This window comes from Oncorhynchus keta, chromosome 2 (assembly GCF_023373465.1).
Source record: "Oncorhynchus keta strain PuntledgeMale-10-30-2019 chromosome 2, Oket_V2, whole genome shotgun sequence".
NCBI classification, from domain to species: domain Eukaryota; kingdom Metazoa; phylum Chordata; class Actinopteri; order Salmoniformes; family Salmonidae; genus Oncorhynchus; species Oncorhynchus keta.
The window spans coordinates 49,128,664-49,151,004 of record NC_068422.1 but is presented as its reverse complement, the minus strand read 5'-3'; the positions used below and the strand labels follow the sequence as shown (position 1 = coordinate 49,151,004).

The 22,341-nt window shown below is 43.5% G+C and overlaps 1 protein-coding gene across 1 annotated transcript; it reads left to right on the top strand.

Annotated features, from left to right (window-relative positions):
• Positions 1 to 1,237: 1,237 nt before the first annotated feature.
• Positions 1,238 to 21,580, top strand: LOC118401846 (spermatogenesis-associated protein 48). The gene is made up of 9 exons (XM_035799470.2): positions 1,238 to 1,730; positions 1,960 to 2,051; positions 2,147 to 2,223; positions 2,457 to 2,592; positions 2,740 to 2,807; positions 2,932 to 2,973; positions 3,170 to 3,277; positions 5,276 to 5,371; positions 21,405 to 21,580. Exons 1-9 carry the CDS (start codon positions 1,238 to 1,240, stop codon positions 21,526 to 21,528), a joined length of 1,236 nt encoding a protein of 411 aa, XP_035655363.1. The 3' UTR covers positions 21,529 to 21,580.
• The last annotated feature ends 761 nt before the right edge of the window (positions 21,581 to 22,341 follow it).

The following is a 22,341-nucleotide window of genomic DNA, read 5'->3' as shown; positions in this document are numbered from 1 at the left end:
TTTTAACCCAGCAATTTTAACATGTACAGCTCTTGAGAGGTTTACGTTAGCTAAAGACAGCCTGACTAAAGATCATCCATCAACAGACGTCACCATCATCACTATGACAGCCTAGATTAGAATGAATTACCGCTCAAGATCGGAGCATAAATAGGCCTTCATTTAGCCACAATGAACAATTGAGATTGAGATGGCCATATCATTGTAAGATAGTATTTAATATGGAAGAGTTTCAATTTATTTGCACAAACATTTACTTTTCAAATTGCAATTTTAACAACCCAAGCATCGTCTAATGTATGGGCACTGAAGCAGATTGTATGTGATGTATTTTGCTCCACTGCACATAACAAAACAGCCCTTTTTGCAGACAGAACAGCAATATCACCAGATCAAGCAATTTACAAATGAACAATCCTTGTGTATCCAATGTACCTGCCGTGTTTGTCTTGCTTCAAATTAAATGTCAGCTATTCCTTATAGTCACGTCAGACTGTCAGCACTATCTCTGTTTTGAATTTTGAATTTTCATTTTCACACTGGATAGTTTACATGCAACAACTTCAAAAGTATTATATTATTGTCACCATACTGGTTCTGTCCAAGAAAAACTATCTGGTAGTCTCACATATCCACTAGGCCTAAATTGTAGGTCTAAAATGACTATTAGGATACTGAATTGTCATATATAGTGGATCTGTGCCTCCATCTAGTGATCATTTACAGGTATTGCTGAAAATAATGCACACATGAAATAAAACCAAAGAGAATGCCCGCTGTGCCGTGCATACTTAAGTGGGTAAATGTATTGTTATTATTTTTAATTTCCTCCAAATTACAGGGGAGCTCCATTCTGCACATTCTCCTTGTAATATCCTCCCCTGTGTTAGATAATTTTTGCTCCACCAACCCTCAAACCACCACCACAAATGCACAGAACGTGTTTATAGCTAAACGATATTACAATCTAAATACATGTAATCTTATTCTTATTTTCTCTCTCTGATTAAATCATTGATTTGCTTAAATCCTTGAAAGGGCGATCCTCTTTCCAAATCAGTAATTTGACCCAGCAGCCAACATAGTAGTCTCCAGGCAACAAGATACTCAGAAAGTCGTTACCTGCCTTGACTCCGTCATAGTTATCCAACAAAGGCTCTGTGACTCAAGCAATCGTGGGTTTATTTTTTTATTTTATTTTTTTATCTTGGTCTGTCACTCGGTGTCCGATTAAACGATGGCTGGAGTGTGCGTTCCATCTGAGCCATCCTCTACGGATTTGCACCGGGTCAGACTTCTGCAATCAAATGTAAACCGAGTTAGTGCAAAATGGATGCACAGGCAAATGAACTTGCCCTGCGAGAGAGGTCCGGAGGGAAGATATTACTTTAAAAGTTTACTAGAACAACAGAGGAGTGCATTCTCGAAATTCAACCTACTGGCCCATCCACCTGCGGACAACGCGCCCTTGGCGCCTTTACGAGATGAGGTGTTGTTGATTGATCCGTGCTCTGGGCATCTAAGTGCGGGGGCTGAGGTGGATTTGGCAACTAAAGGAAGACCTCAATTTATAGATATCCCTTATATTCCGTCTGGATTATGGGTCGCCGCCGGTTCCAGAGAAAGGCCCCAGACTCCTTCAGTCAGGCCATCAGCCTGCGACCTGTCAGAAAACAAGGCATGGAACTCAAGGACAATGCCAGACGCAGCTCTTCGGGCCAGTCTTGGAGGTAAAAATTTAAACTAACCTAGGCCTAATTATAAAGTTAAATGTGAAGTACACTTATAAGGCTAACAGTATAGCATAATACACATAAGCCGACCCAATTCTTTAGGCAAATGTATTTATTTTAGTTATAAAGACTGTATGTATATAAATCCAACATTTCACTGTAGCCCTACTATGCCAAATAGGCTTGCAGATTCCCGCACTTTACTAGCCTGATATGTCGTCAACAGGTTGGACAAGTCATTCGAAGGTGAAACCAGGGCCTCCCAAAATGCCATGCACCTTGAAATCCTTCAGTTTTTTCCCTGAAAGAGAGAACCTGGTATAACCCTAAGCGTTTACATAATGACACATTTTCAACTGTTTCAAAGCAGTGAAGTGAAATCTTGTTAATTGTTTATGTGTTTGATTTTGAAGGATGTCAGCCCCTCTGGCCCCAGTCAGTGGATAGAGAAGGCAGCACAACTTTATATCTACACTTCAGTGGCTCAGAGGTCAGGTGCCAACCAGGACCTTCATATTTTCTCCCAAACACATTGTGCAGCATAATATAGTCACTGTGTTCCATTCTGATATGCATCATGTGGTTTCTTTGACCTTGTGCATGATCAAGACATTGCAACCATTAGCATCCAGTTATATTCTAACTTGTGTGCACTTTTTTAATAAATCACAAACAGTGTAGGCCTAAGTGTGTCACCCTGCTTTGTCATATATTAACTTGCAGGGGCTATGAGGACGTCGGTTGGGATGCAAAATTACCGCGGCGCGTGAAGCCCCCAGCAACCACCCTTGAGAAAATGGCGGACCCTGTGAATCAGCATTTCACCCAGTGTTACCACAGCAAACCAGAGCTGTGGCAGGTGAGTGCATGTGTTTGGAAAATACACAACACTGAAGTTCATTTAAATGCTGTCCATCCCAGTTGGAATGAGAGGGTTTGGTTTTAATGGGACACCCTAAACTAACAAATAATGCAGAAATAGTGCTGCCTCTAACTCTTCTCTAAGTCGATTGGAGCCCATTGGAACAGACACCAGCTTCGTGCTAGGAATGAAGTGAGGAAACCTATAACATTGTGAGTGTTTTGGCCTAGCCTTATTTCATGATGTAATTACAAGAATTGATTTTGCTAGATGCTTGTCTTGTTGAAAACACAAGCCTCTTTCTTTGTTCTAAGATTGTTTCATTTTATTTCACAGTACCAGTCCCTGCCCAAACACCTGTCAAATTCCATTGTATGGGTAAGAAGTTCTAGCCTCTGTTTGTGCTCTTGCCAACATTTTGTATTTTACTATTTATGTCATCTTTTTTTCACATCAATTTGTTTTGTTTGTAGGTTCATGTGTAGGCTAAAGCAGTGCCTCTGAGGAAGAGTGAAAATGTGTCTCTGAGTGTGACTGGACGTGCTTGTTGTGTGTCCTCTTTATGTCATTGGAGTGGTGTGGTGGGGTCCATGAACATGGACAACATAGATAAGACAGGACATGACTTCTACCCCTTGACTATGCAGCGGACCACATTGCCCCCATACACTCCCTCGGCACAGTATGTATCTTCATGATGTACCTTCGCTGATCATTATACCACACTTTCCCAATATAAGGGAAAGGGGGATACCTAGTCAGTTGTACAACTGAATGCGTTCAACTGAAATGTGTCTTCTGCATTTCACCCGACCCCTCTGAATCAGAGAGGTGCGGCGGGCTGCCATAATCGACATCCAATTCTTTGGCATCTTTAACTGCCTTGCTCAGGAGCAGAACAACAGATTTTTACATTGTCAGCTCGGGGATTCAATCCAGCAACCTTTCAGTTACTGGCCCAACGCTCTAACCACTAGGCTACCTTACACAAAGATACCTTGACTAATAATACACTAAGCGTTATTGGTGGCATTGAAGATTCTAGTAAGATTGGAATCAACACACATTCAAACCTATTATCTGTTTGTTTATAGTTTCATTCATTCAATTGTATTCTATTGGATATATACTACCGTTCAAAAGTTTGGAGTCACTTAGAAATGTCCTTGTTTTTGAAAGAAAAGCACATTTTTTTGTCCATTAAAATCAAATCAAATAGATCAGAAATACAGTGTAGACATTGTAAACGTTGCAAATGACTATTGTAGCTGAAAATTGCAGATTTGTTATGGAATATCTACATAGGTGTACAGAGGCCCGTTATCAGCAACCATCACTCCTGTGTTCCAGTGGCACGTTGTGTTAGTTAATCCAAGTTTGTCATTTTAAAAGGCTAATTGATCATTAGAAAACCCTTTTGCAATTATGTTAGCACAGCTGCAAACTGTTTTTCTGATTAAAGAAGCAATAAAGCTGGCCTTCTTTAGATTAGTTGAGTATCTGGAGCATCAGCATTTGCGGTTTCGATTACAGGCTTGAAGAGGCCCAGGTGCACAACTGAGCAAGAGGACAAGTACATTAGAGTTTCTAGTTTGAGAAACAGACGCCTCACAAGTCCTCAAGACTGGCAGCTTCATTAAATAGTACCCGCAAAACACCAGTTTCAACGTCAACAGTGAAGTGGGAACTCCGGGATGATGGCCTTCTAGGCAGAGTTCCTCTGTCCAGTGTCTGTGTTCTTTTGCCCATCTTAATATTTTATTTTTATTGGCCACTCTGAGATATGGCTTTTTCTTTGCAACTCTGCCAACTCTGCCTAGAAGGCCAGCATCCCAGAGTCACCTCTTCACTGTTGACATTGAGACTGGTGTTTTGCGGGTACTATTTAATGAAGCTGCCAGCTGAGGACTTGTGAGGCATCTGTTTCTCAAACTAGCCAATCTTGTCCTCTTGCTCAGTTATGCATCAGGGCCTCCCACTCCTCTATCTATTCTGGTTAGATCCAGTTTGCACTTGTCTGTGAAGGGAGTAGTAAACAGGATTGTATGAGATCTTCAGTTTCTCTGCAATTTCTCGCATAGAATAGCCTTCATTTCTCAGAACAAGAATAGACTGACGAGTTTCAGAAGAAAGTACTTTGTTTCTGGCCATTTTGAGCCTGTAATCGAGCCCACAAATGCTGATGCTCCAGATACTCAATTCCAAATGCTGATGCTCCACATACTCAATACTCAACCTGAAGAAGGCCACCTTTATTGCTTCTTTAATCAGAAAAACAGTTTGCAGCTGTGCTAACATAATTGGAAAAGGGTTTTCTAATGTCCAATTAGCCTTTTAAAATGACACACTTGGATTAGCTAACACAACGTGCCGTTGGAAAGCAGGAGTGATGGTTGCTGATAATGGGCCTCTGTACATCTATGTAGATATTCCATTAAAAAATCTGCCATTTCCAGCTACAATAGTCATTTACAACATTAACAATGTCTACGCTGTATTTCTGATACATGTTTTATTTTATTTTAATGGACAAAAAAATGTGCTTTTCTTTCAAAAACAAGGATATTTCTAAGTGACCCTAAACTTTTGAACGGTAGTGTACATCAATTTGTTGTCCATTGTACAGTGGACTGTATGCAATTTATGAATAATGTACAAATGTACAATATTTTTGTCCCAGCCGCCCCACCATCCCTGGCTATACCGGCAAGGCTCACTGTGATGGTGCTCGGTCCTCTGGGTTCAGTCTGCCTCTTCTACCCAGCTCTGCCCCATGGTGAGTCCCTAGTACCCTACATGTACACAATACACAATGATTCATTACCATATTACATATATGTAAACCTTATTCAGCTGTGTGGGACATACAGTATGTGAAACAAGTGTTTTTTTCCCCATTCACATTGGACAAGGATTACCACTATAATCCATTAGAGGGCATCCTAAACTCTCTAACAAAATCTGCCGCAGGCTACGTCAATGACTGTGAACCCCAAGGCATCCATGGGCTTGCCAGTGATTAGACCGACAATTCCTTGATAACAAAATTAATGTTTTTAGTAGTGTACACCCGGCTTGTGTGGGCCCTATGGTACCTTTATTTCACAAAGGAATGTTCTGTTTTGTCCTTGAGCGACGCTATATATACAAAAGTATGTAGACACCCCTTCAAATTAGTCAATTTGTCTATTTCAGCCACACCCGTTGCCGACAGGTATATAATATCGAGCCCATGACCATGCAATCTCCATAGACTAACATTGGCAGTAGAATCTTTCCCAGAAGAGTGGAGGCTGTTGTAGCAGCAAAGGCGAGACCAACTCCATAATAATGCCCATTGTTTTGGAATGAGATGTTCAATGAGCACATACTTTTGGTCATGTAGTGTATATCAGTTCAGAACCACAGCAGGTAGAAGAAAAATATGTTTTTATTTAAAGAATTATCCTGCAACAAAAAAACTAAAAAATTAGAAACAACAAACTTCAAATAAAAATATAGTAATTTTGAACTGTGACATGATGGCTCAAAAATCATATACTGTATTATTTAAAATGTTAAGGAGTTCTGAATACAATCTAAGCAGCTAGCTACCAATCGTATCACTTGGAAGTTTTGGGAATTAAAGCTGACCCACATGACTACTTGTTTATCAAATAGTCAAGCTTTTCAAGTCCTGTCACACCATAGCAATCAGGCAAAGAGTTTGGCCCTTAGGTTTTCTAAAGGTATTGTTGCCCAAACACAATATGGATGTTTTGAGAATGTGTTTAGGATGACTTTTGTTAATGTGTCCCCAATTTTTTATTTTATTTTTATTTGACCTTTATTTAACCAGGCAAGTCAGTTAAGAACAAATTCTTATTTTCAATGACTGCCTAGGAACAGTGGGTTAACTGCCTGTTCAGGGGCAGAACGACAGATTTGTACCTTGTCAGCTCGGGGGTTTGAACTCGCAACCTTCCGGTTACTAGTCCAACGTTCTAACCACTAGGCTACCCTGCCACCCCAATATACCCATAGGAACCATGTTTCTTACATTAATGATTGTATGCAGTATGACAATATCCCATACTAACCGCAATATAATTACTCTGCTATACATTGTAGCTGAAGATTAGATATCCAACTATTACTAAAATGAAAAGAAAAAACTGCTTGTAGTTTCAAATTAAAAGTATTTATGTGGTTACATTTAATTTCACCATGAAATCTAAATTCCATGTAATAACATGGTATCTGTGCGACGCCCATTTAAAATGTGGGGAATACCTTTAGTTTTTAAATGAACCAAGGCCGGGTTCAAATCCAATCAGCAGTAGATCCACGTTATAGCGCACTTTACATTTATAGGTCATTTCCGATTGAGCAGATGTATGCATCTTTTATCGTGAATGTGGTCTCTGTGAACGTGGGAACATTGTCTTTAAAAGGTGCTATTGCCGTCAATGCGCAATAAGATTGAATCCCGGGCCTAAATGTTTCTGTTAAGAAGGACAGTAAACTGAGGGCAAATTACATTTACATTTAAGTCATTTAGTAGACGCTCTTATCCAGAGCGACTTACAAATTGGTGCATTCACCTTATGACATCCAGTGGAACAGCCACTTTACAATAGTGCATCTAAATCTTTTAAGGGGGGTGAGAAGGATTATTTTATCCTATCCTAGGTATTCCTTAAAGAGGTGGGGTTTCAGGTGTCTCCGGAAGGTGGTGATTGACTCCGCTGTCCTGGCGTCGTGGGGAGTTTGTTCCACCATTGGGGGCCAGAGCAGCGAACAGTTTTGACTGGGCTGAGCGGGAACTGTACTTCCTCAGTGGTAGGGAGGCGAGCAGGCCAGAGGTGGATGAACGCAGTGCCCTTGTTTGGGTGTAGGGCCTGATCAGAGCCTGGAGGTACTGAGGTGCCGTTCCCCTCACAGCTCCGTAGGCAAGCACCATGGTCTTGTAGCGGATGCGAGCTTCAACTGGAAGCCAGTGGAGAGAGCGGAGGAGCGGGGTGACGTGAGAGAACTTGGGAAGGTTGAACACCATACGGGCTGCGGCGTTCTGGATGAGTTGTAGGGGTTTAATGGCACAGGCAGGGATCCCAGCCAACAGCGAGTTGCAGTAATCCAGACGGGAGATGACAAGTGCCTGGATTAGGACCTGCGCCGCTTCCTGTGTGAGGCAGGGTCGTACTCTGCGGATGTTGTAGAGCATGAACCTACAGGAACGGGCCACCGCCTTGATGTTAGTTGAGAACGACAGGGTGTTGTCCAGGATCACGCCAAGGTTCTTAGCGCTCTGGGAGGAGGACACAATGGAGTCGTCAACCGTGATGGCGAGATCATGGAACGGGCAGTCCTTCCCCGGGAGGAAGAGCAGCTCCGTCTTGCCGAGGTTCAGCTTGAGGTGGTGATCCGTCATCCACATTGAAATGTCTGCCAGACATGCAGAGATGCGATTCGCCACCTGGTCATCAGAAGGGGGAAAGGAGAAGATTAATTGTGTGTCGTCTGCATAGCAATGATAGGAGAGACCATGTGAGGTTATGACAGAGCCCAGTGACTTGGTGTATAGCGAGAATAGGAGAGGGCCTAGAACAGAGCCCTGGGGGACACCAGTGGTGAGAGCGCGTGGTGAGGAGACAGATTCTCGCCACGCCACCTGGTAGGAGCGACCTGTCAGGTAGGACGCAATCCAAGCGTGGGCCGCGCCGGAGATGCCCAACTCGGAGAGGGTGGAGAGGAGGATCTGATGGTTCACAGTATCGAAGGCAGCCGATAGGTCTAGAAGGATGAGAGCAGAGGAGAGAGAGTTAGCTTTAGCAGTGCGGAGCGCCTCCGTGATACAGAGAAGAGCAGTCTCAGTTGAATGACTAGTCTTGAAACCTGACTGATTTGGATCAAGAAGGTCATTCTGAGAGAGATAGCGGGAGAGCTGGCCAAGGACGAGAGAAAAGAAAGAAGGGATACTGGTCTGTAGTTGATGACATCGGAGGGATCGAGTGTAGGTTTTTTCAGAAGGGGTGCAACTCTTGCTCTCTTGAAGACGGAAGGGACGTAGCCAGCGGTCAGGGATGAGTTGATGAGCGAGGTGAGGTAAGGGAGAAGGTCTCCGGAAATGGTCTGGAGAAGAGAGGAGGGGATAGGGTCAAGCGGGCAGGTTGTTGGGCGGCCGGCCGTCACAAGACGCAGATTTCATCTGGAGAGAGAGGGGAGAAAGAGGTCAGAGCACAGGGTAGGGCAGTGTGAGCAGAACCAGCGGTGTCGTTTGACTTAGCAAATGAGGATGTGTCGTCGACCTTCTTTTCAAAATGGTTGACGAAGTCATCTGCAGAGAGGGAGGAGGGGGGGGAGGATTCAGGAGGGAGGAGAAGGTGGCAAAGAGCTTCCTAGGGTTAGAGGCAGATGCTTGGAATTTAGAGTGGTAGAAAGTTGTTTTAGCAGCAGAGACAGAGGAGGAAAATGTAGAGAGGAGGGAGTGAAAGGATGCCAGGTCCGCAGGGAGGCGAGTTTTCCTCCATTTCCGCTCGGCTGCCCGGAGCCCTGTTCTTTACAATTCTTTTACAATTACAATCTTATAAGTACTGTATCCAGGCCCGGCTTTAGGATATGTCTGAGAAGTTATTTTAAATCCTTGAGAGGCACAACTGGTATCACTTTCGAGCCCTAATATAACAAGGCAGATTGGTCCTACTGTAACGAGTGCGCTGAGAGTCGGGAAACAAGTTCAGGGAGTGAGTGTTTTAATAAGTAAATGAAACAATAAACACGTAACACAAACCGACATGAAAACAGAGGCAATAACACCTGAGGAAACAGATATAGGGGAAGATAATTAAGGAGGTGATGGAGTCCAAGTGAGTGTCATGAGGCGCAGGTGCGCGAGACGATGGTGACAGGTGGGCAAGGATAATCAGCAGCCTGATGACCTAGAGGCCGGAGAGGGAGTACACATGACACCTACTGCTGTTTAAATGTACAAAACATTTATCTGGAATGTAACCGGACACATCAACAACTGTTGTTTTTTAGAACTGTTGTTTTATACAATTGTGTTATATAAATACAAGGAAGATATGCGCCCCCGCTATGACATATAAGTGTGTCTAAAATGCAGCCGTAGCTGCCATAGGCCTACACATCATTTGCGCCTACCGACACGCACAGATCAGCTGGACAGAATGAGCACCACTACCCTATCAAAGATTCTTACCGGCTTCATGGCTTCAACTTGAATCATTACAACTATATGCTACATTTCTGTCGAATTTGTGACGCTACACAATGTGCACAACCTACAGTAAGCCATGCCGCCACTTCTCCAGGTGTGCAACATTTTCTGTGGGAGAGTTTCAGAAAAGCAAACTAAATTAAACTTAGTGCATATTCTATATTCATAGCCAATTTGTCATTTCCTACCTGACAGTAGCCTATTTGAATCTGCCGTGAATAACAGTAAATGCCCATTCACATTCAGAAAGCAACACACACACACACGCACGCACACACACACGAGCACACACACACACACACGCACGCACACACACACACACACACACACACACACACACACACACACACACACACACACACACACACACACACACACACACACACACACACACACACACACACACACTAAAGCAAGAGGGCAGGGAGGTTTTGAAAAAGTAGGCTGTGTGTCGTTTTCATACTATTCACATCACTTGTACAGTAGCCTATCACACAATGACTGTGTGTAATGAAAATGAATGACGACAGAGGGAACGTTTGCCTACTTCTTTGAGTAGGCTTGGCACAGCAATGTTCCTGTACTACTGCGGCATACAAAATGTACAAAAATGTAGGCCTATCTGAAATGCAGTCATATACACAAACGTTTTCATTTTTCCGCAAGAAAGCACACAATGTTGAAGAGAAGCCCCACGAAGACTGGTAGGCCAAGATGCGCTAATTAAACAGCACACACCATAACAGGACCACGGACAGAAGGCTACCACCAGTCAGCGCGATGAAAGGATGAGCTGCCAATTTCAGCACCACCGCAGTGGACAGCCAGGACAGTAGGAGGACCACGCCAGGGCTCACCTCAGAGCACAACAAGAGGCTTCATTGGTCATTGTCCCTATACCCATAAAATAACGCAAAGCTGAGAATGTTAAAGCTCACTGAACCCTACAATGAAGCAATTAGGGTTGCAAACCGTTGGTAATTTACCAAAGTTACCAAATATACACATTAAGAACACCTGCTGTTTCCATGACATAGACTGGCCAGGTGAATACAGGTGAAAGCTATGATCACTTATTGATGTCGCTTGTTAAATCCACGTCAATCATTGTAGGTAAAGGGGAGAAGACAGGTGAAAGGATTTTTAAGCAGTGTGACAACTGAGACATGGATTGTGTATGTGTGCCATTCAGCCCTACGGGGTATGGTAGTAGGCTCCAGGTGCAGCAGTTTGAGTGTGTCAAGAACTGCAATGCTGCTGGGCTTTTCACGCTCAACAATTTCCTGTATGTATATCAAGAATGGTCCACTACAGGGCCTCCCGGGTGGCGCAGTGGTCTAAGGCACTGCATCGCAGTGCAAGCTGTGCTACCAGATATTCTGGGTTCGGGCCCATGCTCTGTCGCAGCCGGCCACGACCGGGAGGTCCATAGGGCAACGCACAATTGGCCCAGCGTCGTCCGGGTTAGGGAGGGTTTGACCGGCAGGGATATCCTTGTCTCATCGTGCACTAGTGACTCCTGTGGCGAGCCGGGCGCAGTGCACACTGACCAGGTCGCCAGGTGTACGGTGTTTCCTCTGACACAATGGATGTGCATTGTGTCAAGAAGCAGTGCGGCTTGGTTGGGTTGTGTTTCAGAGGACGCATGGCTTTCGACCTTCGCCTCTTCCAAGTCCGTACGGGAGTTGCAGCGATGAGACAAGACTGTAACTACTACCAATTGGATGCCATGAAATTGGGGAGAAAAAAGGGGTGGAAAAAAAGAATGGTCCACTACCCAAAGGACTTCCAGCCAACTGTGGGAAGCATTGGAATCTACATCGGTCAGCATCCCTTTGAAACTCTTTCGACACCTTGTAGAGTCCATTCCCCAACCAATTGAGGCTGTTCTGAAAGCAAAAGGGGGTGCAACTCAATATTAAGAAGGTGTTCCTAATGTTTTGTACACTCAGTGTATATAAATTCCCATAGATTTCTATAGTAACCTGTTAATTACCAGTGTTTCCCGAAAATTCCTGTAACTTTGGTCAATTAATGGGAGTTTTGCAACCCTACGATTGAAACATTTCCAAACTCTAAGTGGGTCCCACAGACAGACATCTCTCTCTCCCTCCTTCTCTCTCCCCCTGTCTCTCTCTACCTCTTCTTTATTCCCCATTCTCTTCTTTCGCCCTTCTTTAACCTCCTCCTCTCTCTCTCTTTCTCTCTTTCTCTCTCTCCCCTCCCTTCACCTCTCTCCCCCTCACCCCTATACCTCTCTCTCATCTCTCCCCCTCCCTCTTTTAACATATTCTCTCTCCCCTCCCTTAATGTGTCCCCACTCCTTCCTTTACTCTCTCTCTCTCTCTCTCTCTCTCTCTCTCTCTCTCTCTCTCTCTCTCTCTCTCTCTCTCTCTTTCTCTGTCTGAGTCTCACCAATTTACCCACTGCAGCTGTATCACCAACTTGTTTGCCTTAAATGCAGTGTATTGACTTACGTGTCAACTACCTTGATGCATATCTATGTGTCAATATGCTTGACACACATCTTTTTGCATTGAACGCAATGTATCAACTAATGCGTCATGACTCATGATACATCTATTTTTGACAATGTGGCACAGACTGACGCTTATCAGTGACATTGTGTGTCGCAGACCAGGGTGTCGGTGAAGTAAGGACTGTAGTAAACTTCAGGCGAACTTCCATGTGAAGTTTTGTTTCCCATGTTTCTGTTAGATCCGCATCACCCATAATGCTTGTCAGCTTTTGTGTCGCTTTTGGGAAGGGGGGGGGGGGGAAACGGTTGGTGGCTAGCACATGACAGTGTCCCCTAAAAGACTTCACAGCGACTGTTGTGACACAGGACAAACAATGGTTGACATTGGCACAGAGGGAGCAGAAGCACACCGTGAAAAGAACAATCAGGAAGAATGAACCGTTCATCATACTGTCAATATTATAATGATAATAATACATGCCATTTAGCAGATGCTTTTATCCAAAGTGACTTAGTCTCTTAAATATTGAAGTCTTTTTCATACTGACTTATACAAACTTTCATCCTTATTTCATAATGAACAAAAACAGTACGTACGCAGGCCTACTTCTTTGTATGTTGAAGTCAATGTGAAACCCAGATAGATAATTTTAAACTGTACTCAAATTGAAAAAGAAGAAGACCACAAATAATGATTAGAATTGGAATCTATGTAGCAGTATCAAATGGAACTTGTATTGCATACTACAGTCTACTATAACAAATAAGCAGAGGAAAACCATCCCCCAAAGTCAGGGAGTCTTGTGTGTCTGTTGTTCAGGATGTAAAAACCTGTTTCCTAGTTGGGCCCCAGTTGAGCGAATTTTACTGGCTTTTGGAGCAGCTCTCTCCAGATGGTTGAATCCAAAGCAGCTCGTGGTAATGGTGGTTTTTCACAACCCAGGTCCATTTTCCTGGTGCCCAGGAAATCTGAGATCTGTTTCCTCTACTGATTAAGCTGGCCTCCCATCTTTTTTTCCAAAAAACTAAAGCAAAAAGACATGTTCTCGGGGTTGATTGATTGTCACCGCCAACATTCAGAGGCCCCTGGACTCTGGCTTATACTGTCGTTCTGATCGTGCCTTTTCCCTCCGATTATTGTCACTATCCGCTTACAAGCATTTTTTGGAACAGTTGTTGTCAATTTTCAAAACAGTGTACTTAAGACACAGAACTCCGTGGTCGTTTGCAAAACAGGAAATGCATTTTCAAAATGTATTTGCCTTCTCAAAGCATAAATACATGAATCAAAACTATATGATAAAGAGTAAAGAGTAGAACTAAAAAGTAAGAGCCAACTCACCTGCTTTTACACTATGATTGGACTATTTTACAATATTCAAACAGGAGCTCAGGTCACATAACAGGGTTGACCTTAAACCTGAGGGAAAATGTAAATAAATCACAGTAAATACATTTAAATCTTTAGAAATGCTTTCCCAAAGGAACAAAACAACTAGGACTTTACGATGGGGATTTACAGAGAAAACAAATCATTTATTTGAAAGAAAACACAATGCTAATGGACATTTTTAACACGGCTCCAACTGTTAAATGTAGTGTTTTATGAAAATGCACAGACATAATGATTGAAGGACATAAAAATAACTCTATCCGTGGAACGACCCACTAAAGGGGTAAAGTTTTCAGATCCTTACAATGACTGGGAATTTAACATAAGCAGCGGCACCCGCCATTCGCGCGGTAAATCAATTAGTCTAATTCATTTGATCAATGCAATTGCATCTTTGTAGACTGCAACCATCACATAATTGTTCACTCAACCCCCCTCCCGCAAAGCACAAATTCATGCTGCTAATTACAACCTCCTCGTCTTCTTCAATTACATTTGCCTCCACAGTTCACCACACACAAAAAAATGTATGGAACAAACTGACCAGGCCCTGTCAAACTCCCAGTGGTTGTGGTGTTGCGCCTTGTGGAGGGTTTGTGGCCACTTGTCTGCTTCTATCCATCTGCTTCTATTCGTCTACTTCTAATTTGACATTTCTTCATTGCTGGTTCTGTTGTGTTTGGTGGCCTGCTGGCTGTGGCTATCATGGTAGCATTCGGTTTTGATGTGTCACTGTTGGCGCGTAAAGCTGGAGCTTGGGTTGGTGGCAGGTGCGGGAGGAGAGAGAGACAAAGGTGGGTCCATGCCTCATTATAAAGGGACCCAGGCAGGTGCACCCGTGAGGGCAATCAGAGGCAACCAAAACGGGGTTGAGTTCGGTATTACAGAATGGTGTGCAACGTTAAATTCAACGGAAACGGTACTGTACTGAATGACTAGTTGGAAAATGTTGTGATTATGGTGACCCAGAGGCTAGTTACCATAATAGTGTGCTGCACAAGTTTTTCAATTTCAGATGGTCACACCCATATTGATCAGGTCAGACCTCGCCACAACCACCAGACATGAGCAAACGTACCTCAAAGGCTGTTGAAGAACGGTGCACACTGTTTTGGAGAAACGTGTTGTTTAGTACAAGCTAACACAGCTAGCAAACATTGAAGCGCAACTGAAGGCACCTCAGAGTTGGCCTCACACACAAAGGGTTGGGTTAACAGCATGAACTTGACACATCGTATACAAATCATAATAGCCCCTTTTCCCACATATGACATAAAATCCTTGAAAGTTTCCAAGGTTCTGGTAGTTTACTGGTACATTGCTAAAGTTACTGTTAAATTCCCTCCCTTTGCAACCCTAAGAGCAATCAAATGGAACCTAATGTAACTATCACTCAATTCTCCTTTCTCCTTCACTCTCCCAAATTGGCAGCCATGATTAAAGTTCAAGTTGAAGTTGTTGGACATAAGGAGGCTTTTATAATAGGGACCTTGCAGAAGTCAAAGTAGATATACTAAATATACACAAACAACAGCCCAAAATAAATACCCTCTGTATCAGGCTTAATCTGTCCTATCTACACAGAAATAGGTAGAGGGCAAGACTGCGCAGACTGTGTCGTCTTGATTCAGAATCTGCCTAACAGGACCTCAAAAGCCTTGTTCACGCTGTAGTAGGCCTTAATGCTCAAATCTGTTCTATTTTTTCAAATCCAGTTTTGGAATTCTGACTGTCCAAACAGCAAGTTACGAGTGATCAAATTGTATTTGTGTGTTTAGACTGTGGTCATTTGCTGACATGGCTATGCTAGTTGTCATGGTAATGGCCGGTGTGTGTCCAGTTGCATAGGCTGAGGGGTGGTGGTGCTTGTGCTTCCTCCGACTCAGAAGTTGCTTGGTAGCAAGCTTTGGTTACAACAATGCTGGCCATGAAAGTCTCCCAGTTGCTTTGAATGTTCAAAATCATAGTGTAAGAACACTTTTAAAGCCTCAAAGGATAAGTCCTTTTTGGCTCGCCACAGCAGTCAACTAGCTAGATAGGTAGCTGTTTAGCTTGCTAGCACATTCACTCATTTGTTTGTAAACAATTAGCAAGGTAGTTACCTACCACATGTTCTTGTCAAACTGTCAACAGACTACAGGTAAATCCCAACATATTGTCTTAATAGGGCGTTGGGCCACTACAAGCCGCCAGAACAGCTTCATTGAGCATTGGCATAGATTCTACTGTCTGGAACTCAATCGGAGAAATGTGACACCATTCTTCCCAGGAAATTCCATAATTTGGTGTTTTGTTAATGTTGGTGGAAAACGATATCTCAGGAACCGTTCCGCAATCTCCCATAGGAATCGAATTGGGTTAAATCTGGTGACTTAGACGGCATATAGTGAAACATCAGTAAGTTGAGCAGTCTTCGTCACTGAAGCTCCTGCCAAACGTGCCCCAACAATCACACCAGTCACTGAGATCTCTTCTTCTAGCCATGGTAGCCAAAATAATGGGAAACGAGGCCTGCCCAGCATTTTTACTCATAACCCTAAGCATGCTTTCAATATACTTTGTATCCCTCATTTACTCAAGTGTTTCCTTTATTTTGGCAGTTAGCTGTTGGTACCAAGATATGTCAAATAACAGTCTAAAACCCACTTGAGGGCAAAAAAAATCAGATTTAACCATGCAGACACAAGTCGCATGGTCGGTATTCAGATTTGTATCTAATTTCAAACCACCTGCGAAGGTGGTTTGAAATGTGGCTTGGAATATCTAATTCCATGTGCTTTTTGGCTGTTCGGATTGAAGGAAAAAGATCTGATTAGAATCGGATATACAAAAAAAATGATTTGAGTCACTTCAAACTGCTAGTGTGAACAGGGCCGGTACGTACTGTATACTCACTTGGCACCTACCAGGACCATACAATTACGCAATTGGCAATTGAGTTTATTTCCAAAATACTATATACACCAATTTTTCACATTTGTGTTTTTTCATCAGAAATAATTGCTTATGGGTACATTCATGTGTTTATAAAATATTACTGTTCTCAGATTTTTTTATTCATAGATGTTAGATGTGTATGAAAATGTTATTTTTTTTGCTAAATTTTTATATATTCATTGTTTAGCTGGAATTGAATGTTCGTATGCTGTATATTTTACTGTGTTATGAGGTTGTCTCACCTAGCTATCTAAAGAAGGATGCACGTACTGTGTGTCACTCTAGATAACAGCATCTGCTAAATTACCAAAATGTAAAATGTACATGTTTTACATATACAGTGCATTCGGGAAGTATTCAGACCCTTCACTTTTTCCACATTTTGTTACGTTACAGCCTTATTGAAAAATGTATTTTAAAAAATTAATTCCTCATCAATCTACACACAATACCCCATAATGACAAAGCGAAAACAGGTTTTTAGAAATACCTTATTTACATAACTATTCGGACCCTTTTTGCTATGAGACTCAAAATTGACCTCAGGTGCATCCTGTTTCCATTGATCATCCTTGAGATGTTTCTACAACTTGATTGGAGTCCACCTGTGGTAAATTCAATTGATTAGACAAGCATGTCAGAGCAAAAACCAAGCCATGAGATCAAAGGAATTGTCCGTAGAGCTCCGAGACAGGATTGTGGCATTCTTAAATGGAAGAAGTTTGGAACCACCAAGACTCTTCCTAGAGCTGGCCACCCACCCAAACTGAGCAATCGGGGGAGAAGGGCCTTGGTCAGGGAGGTGACCAAGAACCTGATGGTCACTCTGACAGAGCTTCAGAGTTCCTCTGTGGAGATGGGAGAACCTTCCAGAAGGACAACCATCTCTGCAGCACTCCACCTATCAGGCCTTTATGGTAGAGTGGCCAGGCGGAAGCCACTCCTCAGTAAAAGGCACATGACAGCCCTCTTAGAGTTTGCCAAAAGGCACTTAAAGGACTTTCAGAACATGAGAAACAAGATTCTCTGGTCTGATGAAACCAAGATTGAACTCTTTGGCCTGAATGCCAAGCGTCATGTCTGGAGGAAACCATGCACCGCTCATCACCTGGCCAATACCACTCCTTCGGTGAAGCATGGTGGTGGCATCATCCTGCTGTAGGGATGTTTTTCAGTGGCAGGGACTGGGAGACTAGTCAGGATCAAGGGAAAGATGAACGGAGCTAAGTACAGAGAGATCGTTGATGAAACATGCTCCAGGGCGCTAAGGACCTCAGACTGGGCGTTCACCTTCCAACAGTACAACGACCCTAAGCACACAGCCAAGACAATGCAGGAATGGCTTCGGGACAAGTCTCTGAATGCCCTTGAGTAGCCAAGCCAGAGCCCGGACCTAAACCCAATCGAACATCTCTGGTGACCTGAACATATCTGTGCAGCGATGCTCCCCATCCAACCTGACAGGGCTTGAGAGGATCTGCAGAGAAGAATGGGAGAAACTCCCCAAATACAGGTGTGCCAAGCTGGTAGCGTCGTACCCAAGAAGACTCTAAGCTGCCAAAGGTGCTTCTACAAAGTCCCAAGTAAAGGGTCTGAATACTTATCTAAATGTGATATTTCCGTTTTCTATTTTAAATACATTTGTAAAAAATTCTAAAAATCTGTGTTTGCTTTGTCATTATGGGGAATTGTGTGTAGATTGATGAGCAAAATAGTTTTTTTTAATACATTTTAGAAAAAGGCTGTAACGTAACTAAATGTGGAAAAAACGAAGGGGTCTAAATTATGTCTGAATAAACGTATTACTCATATTATACTTTTTTTTTTTTAAATATTTATTTCACTAATGTATCATTTGTACAGTTCTTTACTCAGTACATTTGACTGTGTAAAACCTAGCAGTACGTCTTATTTCTCTGAGAATGAGGCAGATATATACAATTTTGCAGAAAGAAAACTTTATTTTTTGTCCCTCTGAAATGAAACCATCAAGTGATAGATTTTAAGCAAATACATGCCATGATTAGATAGTGAAAAAACACACCAATCTCTTTCATAATTCCTTTAAACAATAAACGCTCATTTACCAACATTTCTGAAAATGGATATACAGTATACCATTTTTGTAATGAAGCTCTTCAATTACAACCAATAAACCGGTTCTACAACGTAAAGGTGATTTCCACATCCCTTGTTACATTTGTAAATTTGTCGAAATCAGACTTAATCTTAATATTTCATCATCATTCATAATTAAACACAATTTAATTTACATCATAGTAAACTCATTCATATTAGTGTCCTCGCAGGAAGGGAGCACACCCACAGACTAACAGCAAACAAGCACATTTTCAGAAAATAAAATGTGCTTATTCCTCAAGAGTCTTCCGAATGTTCATGTGCACTATAAACACACTCAAAAGAGAGGAAATGATAGGCCTAAATGAAAATGTAACTTTGGTGCCTATCGTAGTCTACCAAACATGAAACAGAAATGTCTAAATGCTGCAATGAACGGTATGGAAATGGAATGAGGAAATGATAGAAAGTATTGTATGCATTTTGAACTTGGGAAGGAAACATTTAAAAAATGTCAATACGGAAACTCTCTCGTTTGGTGGGAGTTTGAAGGGTGCACAGGCGGAGAGACATGCCTAGTGCGTCTTGGCCACAAGGCTGCTCTGTGACATAAACTCAAGAGCGACAGGGAATGAAAATACGATGAACCCTTCAATGAGTGGCCTGGGAATATAACATAATTGATGTTCAAGGACATCTGACCTCCTTCACCTTGCCTTTGCCCCTCTTCACCCTGCCTTTGCCCCTCTTCACCCTGCCTTTGCCCCTCTTCACCCTGCCTTTGCCCCTCTTTCCCTTGCCTTTGCCCCTCTTCACCCTGCCTTTGCCCCTCTTCACCCTGCCTTTTCCCCTCTTCACCTTGCCTTTGTCCCTCTTCACTCTGCCTTTGCCCCTCTTCACCTTGCCTTTACCCCTCTTGCCTTTGCCCCTCTTCACCCTGCCTTTGCCCCTCTTCACCCTGCCTTTGCCCCTCTTCACCCTGCCTTTGCCCCTCTTCACCCTTCCTTTGCCCCTCTTCACCTTGCCTTTACCCCTCTTGCCTTTGCCCCTCTTCACATTGCCTTTGCCCCTCTTCCCCTTGCCTTTGCCCCTCTTCACCCTGCCTTTGCCCCATCTTCACCTTGCCTTTGCCCCTCTTCACCCTGCCTTTGCCCCATCTTCACCTTGCCTTTGCCCCTCTTCACCCTGCCTTTGCCCCTCTTCCCCTTGCCTTTGCCCCTCTTCACCCTGCCTTTGCCCCATCTTCCCCTTGCCTTTGCCCCTCTTCACCCTGCCTTTGCCCCTCTTCACCTTGCCTTTACCCCTCTTGCCTTTGCCCCTCTTCACATTGCCTTTGCCCCTCTTCCCCTTGCCTTTGCCCCTCTTCACCCTGCCTTTGCCCCTCTTCACCCTGCCTTTTCCCCTCTTCCCCTTGCCTTTGCCCCTCTTCACCCTGCCTTTGCCCCATCTTCACCTTGCCTTTGCCCCTCTTCACCCTGCCTTTGCCCCTCTTCACCCTGCCTTTGCCCCTCTTCACCTTGCCTTTGCCCCTCTTGCCTTTGCCCCTCTTCACCTTGCCTTTGCCCCTCTTCCCCTTGCCTTTGCCCCTCTTCACCCTGCCTTTGCCCCATCTTCACCTTGCCTTTGCCCCTCTTCACCCTGCCTTTGCCCCTCTTCACCCTGCCTTTGCCCCTCTTCACCTTGCCTTTGACCCTCTTGCCTTTGCCCCTCTTCACCTTGCCTTTACCCCTCTTGCCTTTGCCCCTCTTCACCTTGCCTTTGCCCCTCTTCCCCTTGCCTTTGCCCCTCTTCACCCTGCCTTTGCCCCTCTTCACCCTGCCTTTGCCCCTCTTCACCCTGCCTTTGCCCCTCTTCCCCTTGCCTTTTCCCCTCTTCACCCTGCCTTTGCCCCTCTTCCCTTTGCCTTTGCCCCTCTTCACCCTGCCTTTGCCCCTCTTCCCCTTGCCTTTGCCCCTCTTCACCCTGCCTTTGCCCCTCTTCACCCTGCCTTTGCCCCTCTTCACCCTGCCTTTGCCCCTCTTCCCCTTGCCTTTTCCCCTCTTCACCCTGCCTTTGCCCCTCTTCCCTTTGCCTTTGCCCCTCTTCACCCTGCCTTTGCCCCTCTTCACCTTGCCTTTGCCCCTCTTCACCTTGCCTTTGCCCCTCTTCACCTTGCCTTTGCCCCTCTTCACCTTGCCTTTGCCCCTCTTCACCTTGCCTTTACCTCCCCTGTTGTCTTGTCATTTTTTCATCAATATGGCTATTTTCTCCTGAACCATGTGGTCTATCCACTGGAAACTCAAGAACAATATAGACACATACAGTATATAAAGAATCAGATTTTTTTATGTTAAAAAAAATACATCATTCAAGTATATTTCCATAGATGTTCAAAATAAACTGTTAATTACCATCGTTTCTGAAAATTACCAGGAGTTTTGCAACCCTACCATTGAAACATTTCCAAAATTAAAGTGGGTAAGTTAAATGCCGGGCCAATGTTTGTAAAGTCAGGACTGTAACTTTAGGTGAGCTCCATATATATATTTAAAAATCCCATTCATCGTCACGTATTACCTTTTTAATTGTGCAAATTGTTTCATTATTTTTTTTGTATGGTCAGAGAGAGTTATGTTCACAGTTAAGTATGTGTTAGAATTCTGCTTTTAATATTATTAAAACAACTAACTGCCTCAGTGTTGATGTGTTGATGTGTTTCACAGGACCAATCAGGGTTTATGGAATCCTCCGGTTTATGCTCGCACTGCACCTCTGTCCAGAATGGTGACCACTGTGCCTCCACAAAACCCATTCCTACACTCCAAGCGACCAGTTTTTCCTATTTAATGCCTCTTCAAGAACACATGAGAAATATTAAACAAAGCGTATGAGAAACTTTGGAACGTGTAGTCGTCCATTTTATGCCATCCAATCTGTGTGTGTGAATAGATCTATAATGATGTGATGTCAATGACTGATTCTGGCTGAGTTGGAGAATAATGAAAGACCTCATTAGCATAATTCCCCTGATTTAGATGAGTGGTTTTGTGACTTCAGGGCTGTGAGCTTTTTAGTTATCATTGTCCTCTCCAGCCTGCGCGTGTGTGTGTGTGCGTGCGTGCATGTGTGTGTGAAGGTACAGTTGTTTAGCTGTCGAGAAGAGGCGTCCAGAGAATCCGGCCACGCAGCCACTCCGAATAAGAAAACAGTGAGAGCACGAACCAAAGACCCAGTTCTTTAGGAAGGCTGCAATGAATAAGTAATGTGTATGTGTGTGTAGTCAATGTACATTTCCCCATAAGTGATCTATTTTACTGTAGGTATATCATGCAGGTATAACACTTACTGAGTAATACCAATCTAGACCGGTACATTTTTGAAGTGAACGCTTAGATCTGCAGTAAGGTGAATAAAAGACGGAATGCTGTTACAGGTTCGTCTGTTGACAGGAAACTGGGGTGTGTGGCTTTCCTGTCTCTTGTCCATCATCTAATATGTGTTTCTGCGTTGAAAAGGGTCTTGCCAGGATTTAGCTCGGTGATATTGACTCGAGAGGGTTGTAAGAATGATTTGGAGTAGTAAAAATTCTCCAAAAGTAATTTTGTTTGCGCAGGGGTGGAAGGAATTGTAGAATGGGTTGGAAGAAATTCACAGTGAACT

Excerpts from the sequence above, each read along its gene's own strand:
- LOC118401846 (XM_035799470.2), top strand. The coding sequence starts at position 1,238 with ATGGCTGGAGTGTGCGTTCCATCTGAGCCATCCTCTACGGATTTGCAC. Across the intron at positions 2,593-2,739 it reads GCAAACCAGAGCTGTGGCAG|TCGATTGGAGCCCATTGGAA; the intron begins GTGAGTGCATGT and ends CTCTTCTCTAAG. Across the intron at positions 2,974-3,169 it reads TGTCAAATTCCATTGTATGG|TGGTGTGGTGGGGTCCATGA; the intron begins GTAAGAAGTTCT and ends ATGTCATTGGAG.